Source organism: Perognathus longimembris, chromosome 13, assembly GCF_023159225.1.
Source record: "Perognathus longimembris pacificus isolate PPM17 chromosome 13, ASM2315922v1, whole genome shotgun sequence".
In the NCBI taxonomy this organism is placed as follows: domain Eukaryota; kingdom Metazoa; phylum Chordata; class Mammalia; order Rodentia; family Heteromyidae; genus Perognathus; species Perognathus longimembris.
The window spans coordinates 53,061,723-53,073,839 of NC_063173.1; the positions used below are offsets into that span (position 1 = coordinate 53,061,723).

The following is a 12,117-nucleotide window of genomic DNA, read 5'->3' on the forward strand; positions in this document are numbered from 1 at the left end:
TACTCAGGTTTTTCTTGGGAATGGAATCAAAAGGTATCAACAAATGCACACACAAATATGCATATTTGTTATAGGCATGGACTCATGTGAGTATGGAGGCTGTAAGTTGGAAAACGGGTTTAATGGGTGATAAATCAATTTGAGTGCAAATCTTGAGGAAGCAATATGTGACTAGTATAAAATTGAAATAACAAAGGACCAAGAATCAGGTCCAGATAAGTAACCCTATACATAAAGTAAGCTAAAGGAAAGGGGGAAGGAGAAGGAAGAGGACAAGGAGGAGAAAGAAAGGAGAGAAGAAAATAAAGAAGAAAGGAAGAGAAAAAGAAAAGTGAAAGGTTTAGTCTAGTGTTTCTCTAGGTCCTGTTCTATGTAGGTGAACCCTCACTGACAGAATGATTGCTTCCTACATTGGTGAAGCCTGGTCTTCATTACTAAGTCTGCTGTTTCAGATATCAGAATTTTTGGGATGCCCTTGCAGACAGACACACAAATAAAAATATTTGAATGAGTATGTTATAGTTGTAAATATACTTCAATTAATACATAAAGTTAACCGCCACTCGAAGCACCCTCGATTCAGTTCTGGAAAATTCGCAATCTGTATTATCTGTGCTCAGGGGAGGCTTCTGTGAATGTCTTCTGTTCATGACTTTCTTTATGTACTTGTGGTAAAATTAGTGAATGTTGCCACTACCTTGAATTAGTGTTTTACCAAACCAACTGTGAGATATTTTAGCCATTATATTTCAGTTATGCATTTTGGACTTAATACTTCTATTTTTTGTTGTTGTTGTTTTAGGACATGAGATGTTGCAGAGACAAAGAGAATCACCTCGGGAACTTGTGGAGAGAAAATTTGAGAGAGAACAAAATCCAGAAATTCTGCACCCCAATTTTAAAATTATAATTTTAATTTTGCCTCCAAAAAACAAATGTACTGTGGACTTTGAAGAATGCACTCTTGACCTCCTTGTTCCTCAGGCTGTAGACCAGAGGGTTGAGCATGGGAATGACCATGGTGTAAAACACAGATGCGATTTTGTCCATGTCCATGGAGTGACTGGAGCTGGGCTGTAGGTACATGAAGATGACAGTGCCATAGAAAATGGAGACCGCAGTGAAGTGGGAGGCACAGGTGGACACAGCCTTCCTGTGTCCTGCTGCTGAGCGCATCTTCAGGATGGTGATAAAAATGAACAGGTAGGATATCCAGATAACTATGAGTGCAAAAAATATATTAAAGCTTACCACATAAACAAGAAGCAGCTCATTCACGTGTCGGTCTGAACAAGAGAGAACCATGATTGCTGGAATGTCACAGAAAAAGTGATGGACCACGTTGTCCTTACAGAAGAACAGACTGAAGGCATCCCCAGTGTAGATGGAGGCATTCAGGAAGCCAATGACATAGCAGCCTACAATCAGCCGGCTGCACACACTAGTTGTCATGATGGTGGAGTAGTGCAAGGGCTTACACACAGCTGCACAGCGATCATAGGCCATTGAGGCCAAGAGGCAATTTTCTGCGCTAGCAAAGGCAGCAAAGCAAAACATCTGAGCAGCACAAGCACTGAAGGAAAGGACCTTGTCTCCTACAAGGAGAACAGCCATGACTGTGGGAGTGACAGCTGAGGAATAACACAAATCCACTAGAGACAGGTTACCAAGAAAAACGTACATGGGGGTATGAAGATGAGAGTCCAAGAGAATCAGGAAAATCATTCCTATGTTTCCAGCTAGCGTGATGATGTAGATAAAGAGGAAGATGATGAAGAGGGGGACCTGCAGGTCTGGGTCACTAGTCAGTCCCAGCAGGATGAACTCTGTCACCTCTGTTCTGTTCTCCATTAACCTTATCTGAGAATCAACAATCAGCAATTACAAAAAGAGAAACATACATATAACATGTGTTCCATCATTAATCGCTATCAAGTTATTCGATGTTCTTCAGGAAATCCTGAGCTTTAGAATCAAATTCAATAAACTACCCATATTCAGATGGAAATATTGACAGAAGTGAGAGGACTCCTAACAGTTCTTGTACTGAATTTGCATTTGTTATGCATTTCAAAATTAGATGGAGACAATTTGCATTAATATTTTGATTAAATTAACTTCTGTGAATGAAGTATTGCTGACATTACTTCCTCTCACCTCAGTAAAAGCCACTACCTGGTGCACACCTACCAGAAACTGATGAACACATTTTCATTGTAAATTCACGTCTATACAACATTATGAATTTGATCAGTTCCTACTTTCTTTTAAATTACAAAACAAAAAGGCTGAATATACTACTTATGATTTGTACAGTATTAATTGGAAATTCTCTATTCTGGACTTTAAACCATTCTGCGTAGCTTGTAAGATGATGAGTCTAAAGTGAATTAAAATGCAATGAGCTTACAACTCTTTATAATATTTGGAATTTCATATTGAATAATATTCAGTATACATTTAGTTCCCATTGGTGGTCAAACAAACAAGCAAAAATTTGGGAAAGGGAATTGAGTCTTTAATTCAATGATGAAAGTGTCCACAAAGAACTAACAAGTTCTTAATTTCATGTGCCCTTTCCTATGCTATCTCAATTGTCATCACTAGCACATCTATGCATTTTTTCAATTCTGTGGTCAATGCATGCACTTTGATCAGACTGAAGATGAATTAAGCTCTTGGATCATTATAGGAGATCCTGTGCATATTTCATGTGGTGGGAAAACTGTGTGGTGGGGGAAAGTTCATTCTATCGATGCTAGAATATAAGATTTCAAAATGTTGACTTTAGGTTACTGGGCATAACCCATTTGACATCTAGAAACCACAGTTCCTAACATAACTCTTCTAAACATATTTTCATCTTCAACTATGAGACGATCTTTGAGGTATTATTTTGAGGATGAAATATATAATATTAAAAAAAAAACACCAAGTTCTGGGTGTTAACCAAATACTGCCAATATCAATGCTATCAATATCAAGTTGAGATAATGATCTCAATATTGTTTCAGTATCATGTCAGTTTGTAAAACTGCCCTCTTCCCAATTTACCTTCCTTCCCACACTGATAATCTCTGGTAACTCTTGTCTTTCTCTGTCTCTTTTTGCTCTAAACACCAATGTTACTTCTCCAAATGCAATATGAACTATTATTTTTAAATTACTTTGTTGAAAAAAATTTCCCAGGGGCTGGGAATATGGCCTAGTGGCAAGAGTGCTTGCCTCAAATTAGTACAAACACTTTGGAGAACAATATGGAGGTTTCTCAAAAAGCTCAATATAGACCTACCCTATGACCCAGCCATACCACTAGGCATCTATCCTAGGCATCTATCCTAAACAGCAAACCCCAAGATATCAAAAAGACATTTGTACTTCCATGGTTATCGCGGCACAATTCACAATAGCCAAAATATGGAAACAACCCAGATGCCCCTCCACAGACGAATGCATCCAAAAAAATATGGTACTTATACACAATGAAATACTACATAGCGATTAGGAATGGTGAAATATTGTTACTCGCAGGGAAATGGTCAGAACTCGAACAAATAATGTTGAGGGAGACAAGCCTAGAACCCAGAAAACAAAGGGGCATGATCTCCCTGATATATGACTGTTAACAAAGAGAGATGGAGAGACAGTAGAGACCAAGTCTGTGAATACAGTATATGTTCTTGATACATTGTATATTGTATATATGTCTACCTGACCTAGAGAAGGGATAGAAAAGCGGGACGTAAGATATCACAAGAAATGTACACACTGCCCTACTATGTAACTGTACCCTTTTTGCACAACACCTTGTAAAAAAATTTGTGTTCAATTAATAAACAAACAAACAAAAAAAAGAGTGCTTGCCTCATATACATGAGGCCCTGGGTTCGATTCCCCAGCACCACATATATAGAAAATGGCCAGAAGTGGTGCTGTGGCTCAAGAGGCTGAGTGCTAGCCTTGAGTGGGAAGAAGCCAGGGACGGTGCTCAGGCCCTGAGTCCAAGGCCCAGGACTGGCAAAAAAATTTCCCGAATGAATCTGTATTTTTAGTGGTTTCCCTGCTCCCTTTGTATGCACACTCAATATATTGGAGTTTTCTGATTAGTATTATAACTGTCAATTCCATATATAGTACCATGCTACAGACGTCAGAGATAATAAAAGTTGAAAGTATAAAAAATTACTTCATTAAAATTTGTATTTTAGTTTGAGATAAAGAATCCATTGTTTTTCTAAAAGCATCTGAGTCACATAGAACTAAACTAAAACCCCCTAATTTATAGACTCTAGGTTTTGTCCAAAATTCAATGATTTTAAGTGCTTTATTTTGAATCCTTTTTTTGTGTTCCATCACCATTTAAAGTTTCTTGTCTGTCTTAATATCTTTGCAAAAATATTCATTCCCAACTCATTAATATTTCCTTCCGTCATTCTTCTAAGTGTAGCAACTTCAGTTCACAAGCCTGCTCCTTGAAAACATTATGTTTGCCAGTATCAAAACACAGGGTCATTTTTGAAATGTATTATTATCTACAGGTAGTTATAATCAATTTACTTATAAATTGTGTAGGTATACAAGAGAGACAAATATAGGGAGTATTATTATTCTGGCTTTGCCAATAACAACCTGGAGATTTGAGAAGCTACAAGATGACCTAAGGTTACATAGATTGCATCAAAAAAACCCTGCTTCACAAGTTAAAATCACATTAGCCTGAGATGGAATACAGGTGAGGAAATATTAAGCCATTTAGGGATCTTTTGCACTTTAAGAAACTGCAAAAATATTGGTCGGCACTTCTGTCTCCATGTGTTTGTGCTTTTCCTCTGAAAAAGATACAATCTTCCTTTATCTTATTTTCTGTGTGTACTTCCAGAAAAAGAATGATTTATCCTATAAATCATGACAATGAAATTTATATCCCAGACTTAGCTCTTCCTTTTAGAAATATTTTGTTTACAAATAACTCGTATTTGCTATAGGCAATTCACTACTGCTCCATGAACTACCCCTTTTACTTTCATGTTTGTGAAATAAAGAACCTTCACACTTGGCTGGGAGAGAAAGAATAGTTCATCCAGAAGAAGTATGATTCTGAAATAATAAAATCAACCTTATCGAAATATGTAAATTCTATTATAGAAGTTCTCTCTCGGTCACTGAAGTGATACTACCATCAAAGGCTAGGAAAAATGGACATCAACGTGAATCAAGTCTTAAATCTACCGTCAGTTCTTTCTACACCTTCAGATGATTCACTTACCTCCTTGTGTGTAAGATAACGTACATATTATGCATATAAGCAACAAAGATGGCAGGTCTGAAAAACAACTTGAGAAGTGGATATCACTTAATAGTAAATCCCAGAAAGGGAATATGATCATAGTCTATGTCATACATTTCTACAAGTATAACAATGAAAGCTAGTATTTTGTACAATTGATACAGCTTAATAACAAAAATCTCAATCCATATGATTTTTATCTTCGCATCTTTTTCCTGATCATGATGAAAAGCTCATAAGCAAAGTCCCAGGGTAAAAGAAAACTCATCTACAATAGGAGTGGTTTTCATTCAAGTGAATAAATGGCTGCTTTCCAGATACATGGCAGGCAGCGTGGTCTCTCAAAACCAGTGTGATGTTGAGGCCCATTGGGATTTCAGAGACTAAGGCATCACACACACTTGGAGAGCTCTAGAGACTCCCACTTGAGAGTATCTGAAACTTCCTGTCCTGTTTTCTAAGGGCAGAAGCCATTAACTGGCCTATTGGGATCAAGCTAGTTATAACATTTTTAAAACCATTGTTATCTAGAACAGATACTTTTTTAAAAACACCATTAAAAAGTGTGCATAATAACTAGGTATCATGAGATGTTTCTGTGCAGGGACACATTGTGTCCTATTCAGGTTGAAATCATTTATCATTTCTCTAAGGGAAAATCTTCCAAAATCCTCTTTATCTAGCTTTGAAATCTATCCAAGAATGTGTGTGAGCATTCATTTCTCCACATTCTCTAGAAAGGAAGAAGAGTATGGGGACGGTTGCCTCGTATTGTGAGGTTGAAAGTCATTGTGTTCACATGACTAAGTGTGTTTAAGAGTTCCAATGTGTCTAGTTGAGAAAAGGTTTACCTGAGATGACTCATGATGATGGATAATTGCAGTAGGTTTCTTTTTTAATTATAGTTTTATTTTCTTTAAGTAGTTGCACAAGGGAGTAACCATTCAACAAATCAGTTTATGAGCACAATACATCTTGATCCTTATTACCCTTTCATCATTCTCCCCCACCCTTCCCAATGCAACCCTTTCTCTCAATTTGCTTAATTTTGATAGGATATGCCTTGAATATTATTAGGATTGCATTCTCCCACCCCACCTTTCTCTAGTCATTCCTTTGGTGTTTGGGAGGCAATTACAACCTCATGCCATCAGTTGCTGGTATCATTTGTGAACTCTCCCAATCAGATACATGTAGTAAAATATGACTGAGAAGAAAACAGGTGAAAGGTGTCAACAGTGTTATACAACTGTGTAACTACTGGAAATAGGGAGTAGATATTGATTCTTTCACTGTTCTGGAAAACTGAATAGAAATCCAGGTCATTAACTTGTCACAGTCCCAAAGGAACACTCTACGTACCTTTCAACCTCCTGTGGCTGCTGACTTGTGGTGACCTGACTTCAGAGTTGATTCTCCAGTCACTTTGCCTACTCCACTTTTGTCATCCTACCCACCACCCTTTTATAAAGACTCATGGATTTGATTTTAAGACTGACAGGGATGATCACAAGTATTTCTTATTCTTAAGAACCTTCACCTAGTCATATCTTCCTCTGGGCCACCCAGAGGAACATTAAAAGGTATCAAAAGGGGGCTGGGGATATAGCCTAGTGGCAAGAGTGCCTGCCTCGGATACACGAGGCCCTAGGTTCGATTCCCCAGCACCACATATACAGAAAAAACGGCCAGAAGCGGCGCTGTGGCTCAAGTGGCAGAGTGCTAGCCTTGAGCGGGAAGAAGCCAGGGACAGTGCTCAGGCCCTGAGTCCAAGGCCCAGGACTGGCCAAAAAAAAAAAAAAAAAAAAAAAAAAAAAAAAAAAAAAAAAAGGTATCAAAAGGGGCTGGGAATATGGCCTAGTGGCAAGAGTGCTTGCCTCGTATCTATGAAGCCTTGGGTTCGATTCCTCAGCACCACATATATAGAAAAGGCCAGAGGTGGCACTGTGGCTCAAGTGGCAAAGTGCTAGCCTTGAGCAAAAAGAAACCAGGGACAGTGCTCAGGCCCTGAGTCCAAGCCCAGGACTGGCAAAAAAAAAGGTATCAAAAGTCACCACAAGAATGTGGTATGAGTGACATACAAGAGTGCAGTTGGCCCATGGTATTTTACAGCACTTTAAAATATTTCCATAAATCCCAAACAATAGTTAGAAATACTTTCAATGGGAGAAACTTTTAGCAACATGAAGAAGCAAATAAGAATGCTACTGTAACGAGTCAGAGATCTATAACACAGCTCCACAAATACCAACATGATCATCTTACACTCATACCCAAGGATGCTGAAGCCTCCTGTTGCATGGTGATCCTTGATTACACATAGAGCCACAGTCCTGTGGTTAGGTTTTGTATAATCCCTGAGGATCATAACTAATGTATAGGTATGCTCCATTATACTAGCATATCATCTGCACCTTATGTTTATTTGTGACAAATGTCATGATCAATGTGGAAATTGAAAATCTTTTCAGTTTGTTGTATAGTTTGAGTACATGACATAATTATAAAGTACAACCAAATGAGGCCTCTAAGTAATATCATATTTAATTTCTCTTATGATTTTCTAAGCAGTATTTATTTGATGTCACACTTGCCATTTTATGAGACATTACTTCTCAGGGAATGTGTGACATGGCCCAGTCCATGGTGAGATGTTTTTTCAGAAAATCATTTTGTCTACATTGAGGAGTATGAATATTGGAGAGAAGCTATAGGAGGAAATTTTCCAAAGAATAAAATGATCTGTGTTCCACTGTGTACTTTTCTAGCATATTTGGAACTTTATCTCATGCAAGGCACACCATAATCATGAATGGCACAAAAGTCAATAGGTTGGTGCAATTGAAGCCAAAGCTTAATGACTGTATCCACTCATTTCACAACTATTACAAACCTACTGTGAAGGACATCTATTTGAGTAATGATTATAAGGTGAGCAAAAAGAAAACTGATCAAGTTACTGAACCCTCAGAGTTTAGAATTTCCTTGGGAAGATAAATAAGAAATAAATAGCAAATACACAGTAAAGAAGGATTTGTAAAATCTATGAAGAATGACTGACAAGAGAACAGATTTTGTGGCTGGGGACAGTGGTGAGATTATAAAAGAGATCAAGGAAGGACTACAGACAGAGTAACACTTCTCTAAAGATTTGGATGGATTAAGGGCATTTCTTACAGGGAAAATCAAGTAAATCTAGGTAAGTATAGTTGTATTATAAAGAAATAATATACAAGTCAGAATAAGTGGACTGAAGGAAAAGACTAGGAAAGTTATTCAAACAGTGTAACTTTATAGTAAAAATAAGTGTTCTGCATTAAGAATGTCAATACACAGTGGATCACAATAGCTCAATAGCTATGTGCATAGCACTACATAAAATGATGCTTATCAAAAAGAATTCCAAGGGGCTGGGGATATAGCCTAGTGGCAAGAGTGCCTGCCTCGGATACACGAGGCCCTAGGTTCGATTCCCCAGCACCACATATACAGAAAACGGCCAGAAGCGGCGCTGTGGCTCAAGTGGCAGAGTGCTAGCCTTGAGCGGGAAGAAGCCAGGGACAGTGCTCAGGCCCTGAGTCCAAGGCCCAGGACTGGCCAAAAAAAAAAAAAAAAAAAAAAAAAAGAATTCCAAGAAATGGAAACTAGAGATTTGTTTTTCTTGTGTGTGCATGTGCTGTTGTAGTTATTACTTTTTCTCTCTTTTTTGTGCTCCTTTGGCTTATTCCTTCTTGTCACCATTTTTTATTTCTGTACACTTTGTCTTGTATATAAGTTTATCTGATTTGGGGAAGGGAAGGAGAATCACAGAAATGGTGGGCAAAGAGTGAACCAATGCAACAATGATACTTACTAGACACTATGTTGGAAATGAACTTTACAACTTGGAGGAGAAGGGAATTGGGGGAAGGGATGGGAGAAAATGAGGGAGGAGGTAACACTGTTCAAAAAAATATACTCATTACCTTACTTATGTAACTGTAACCCCTCTTACATCACCTTTGCAATAAAAAGAAGAATGTCAATTTCAAAAAGAAAAACATTTTCAAAAAGAAAAACAAATAGAAAGATTGACTTCTCAGTGAAAAACTTTAAATAATATGACAATTATAGTAACATCTAAAGGCAGTGAAAGGCAGCTATATCCAATTGTGCAGTAATATCTCTTTACTAGGATTTTTTACAAACATTTCAAAACTGCATATCCCTTAGTTCAGACAAATTACCACATGAAAGTCACCTCCACAAATAGCCAAAGTTCTTTTCATTTAGAAAATGCGCCACACTAATTGATTGTCCTCATTAGATGCCTGCATGCACTCCAGTTATATACATTCGCATTGACATGCAACAGAAAAAAGTGTACAGAAAATGAGGTAATACCATGAAATAGTAAGGTTTTTCTTAAGAGACCCAAAAGATCATAGCTCATTTTAACTTAGCTCTTACATTTCTTGACAAAATGCTGCCACCCTTTCCCCAAGAAAACAGATTATCAGATAGGCAAAAGATCTTGAGCACACTATGTATAATTTTTTCCAAGTCCTTCCATTTCCTTACAAATGGGGCAATGTCATTCTTTCTGATAGAGGCATAAAATTCCATTGTGTATATGTACCACATTTTCCTGATCCATTCGTCTACTGAGTGGCATCTGGGTTGGTTCCAAATTCTAGCTATGACATATTGTGCTGTGATGAACATTGTTGTGCTGGTGGTTTTAGTGTGTTCTTGTTTGTGGTCTTTTGGGTAGGTGCCCAAAAGTGGGGCTGATGGGTCATAGGGGAGTTCTATATTTAGCCTCCTGAGGAATCTCCATACTGTTTTCCAGAGTGGCTGAACCAGTTTACAGTCCCACCAACAATGAAGTAGGGCTCCCTTTTGGCCACAGACCCAAAGAAACATGGACTCTATGGTCTCCCTCATAGGGAATAATTGGCACAGGTTTAGGCAAGTCACAGCAGAGGATCACAAGAGCCCAATAGCTATACCCTTATGAACACAAAAGATGATGATAAGTGAAATGAACTCCATGTTATGGGAATGACTGTTATATCACTGTTGTAATTACTTTCAACATGCGATGTGAAACCGTAGCTTCTATTATTGATGATCCTCTTATATCCCCTTCCTGTGGTTGTACCTGCACTATCTCTGTATCTTATCTGAGTACATTGGAAACCATGTATACAGGTATTAGAACTAGGAAACTGAAAGCGAATACCAAAATCGAGAGACACAGGGTAAAAAAGACAAATGATTACAAAAGCAATACTTGCAAAACTGTTTAGTGTAAATCTACTGAACAACTCATGGGGGGGAAAGGGAAAGGGGGAGGGGGAGGGGGGAATGAGGGAGGAGGTAACAAACACTACAAGAAATGTATCCAATACGTAATGTATGAAACTGTAACCTCTGTGTACATCAGTTTGACAATAAAAATTAAAAATAAAATATCTTGAGCCAATTGTAGATTTAAAATATGACTGAGGGATATTTTTTAGGAGAAGACTGAGCCATATGTTGTTCATCAAAACATGAGAGGAATACATCCAGCTATTGTATATCCCATAAGTCAAGGTCAAACACATGAGTATTTGACCTTGGAAATAATTTTAGTAAATGCATTCTTGACTTCCTTATTCCTCAGGCTGTAGACCACAGGGTTGAGCATGGGGATAATCATGGTGTAAAACACAGATGAGATTTTGTCAGTGTCCATTGAATGACTGGATTCGGGCTGTAAGTACATGTAGATAAGAGTCCCATAGAATATAGAGATAGCAGTGAAGTGAGAGGCACAGGTGTAGACAGCCTTCTGATGTCCTGCAGCTGAGCGCATCTTTAGGATGGTGATAAAAATGATCACATAGGATATTAAGATTATTATGAGAGCAAGAAATATATTGAAGCTGGCGAGATACAAAAGGACTAGATCATTGAAGTGTCTATCAGAGCAAGAGAGAACCATGACTGCTGGAAGATCACAGAAAAAATGATGAATCACATTGGACTCACAGAAGGTCAGACTGAATGCATTCCAATTAAAAATGGAAGCACTCAGAAAACCACACACATAGGAGCCTATGATCAGATACACACACACACTGGTTGTCATGGTGGTGGCATAATGGAGGGGCTTACACACAGCTGCATAGCGGTCATAGGCCATCGAGGCCAACAGGTAATTTTCCACGGTAGCAAAGCCTGAAAAGAAGAACACCTGAGTAGCACAAGCATTGTGGGAGATGACCTTGTCTGCAAAGAGGAGGCCAGCCATGACCTTAGGAGTGACGGCTGAAGAGTAACAAAAATCCACCAGAGAGAGATTACCGAGGAAGAAGTACATGGGGGTGTGGAGACGAGAGTCCAAGACAATCAGGAGGATCATTCCCAGATTCCCCACCACAGTGACAATATAGATGATGAGGAAGGTGATGAAGAGGGGGACCTGCAAGTCTTGGTCGCTGGTAAGTCCCAGCAGGATGAACTCGGTCACATCTGTCCTATTCCCCATCAGGGTTTCCTAAGAATTTTCAAGAATCTTTCAGCCATGAGAAATTAAAAAAAAAGAAAGAAAGAAAGAAACAGGATGATCAAGATTGAAATTGTGAACTGACAAGGTGTATTTTGTTCCATTATGGAAACAACTTACCTCTTGAGATTCCCAAAAAAATGATGATAGAGATAGGTTGAAAACTTATGTTGCTGTCTTTATTGGAAATAAGTTTTCATACTGTTGACTCTTCTCTTAACAGATCATCTACCCACTTTAAAAATGTAAGGTGTATGATAGAAAATTTACTGAACAGATGAGCATGAGATATGGA

General features: G+C 38.2%; 2 protein-coding genes across 2 annotated transcripts; both read right to left on the reverse strand.

Moving 5' to 3' along the window:
- Positions 1-831: 831 nt before the first annotated feature.
- LOC125362141 (olfactory receptor 5B3-like) lies at positions 832-1,854 on the reverse strand. The gene is made up of 2 exons (XM_048360807.1): positions 934-1,854; positions 832-843 (listed from the first exon to the last, which is right to left on the reverse strand). The coding sequence occupies exons 1-2, from the start codon at positions 1,849-1,851 to the stop codon at positions 832-834; spliced, it is 930 nt and encodes a 309-aa protein (XP_048216764.1). The 5' UTR covers positions 1,852-1,854.
- Positions 1,855-10,868: 9,014 nt separating this feature from the next.
- On the reverse strand, positions 10,869-11,853 carry LOC125362589 (olfactory receptor 5B3-like). Its single transcript, XM_048361409.1, has one exon. The coding sequence runs from the start codon at positions 11,802-11,804 to the stop codon at positions 10,869-10,871; it is 936 nt and encodes a 311-aa protein (XP_048217366.1). The 5' UTR covers positions 11,805-11,853.
- Between the last annotated feature and the right edge of the window lie 264 nt (positions 11,854-12,117).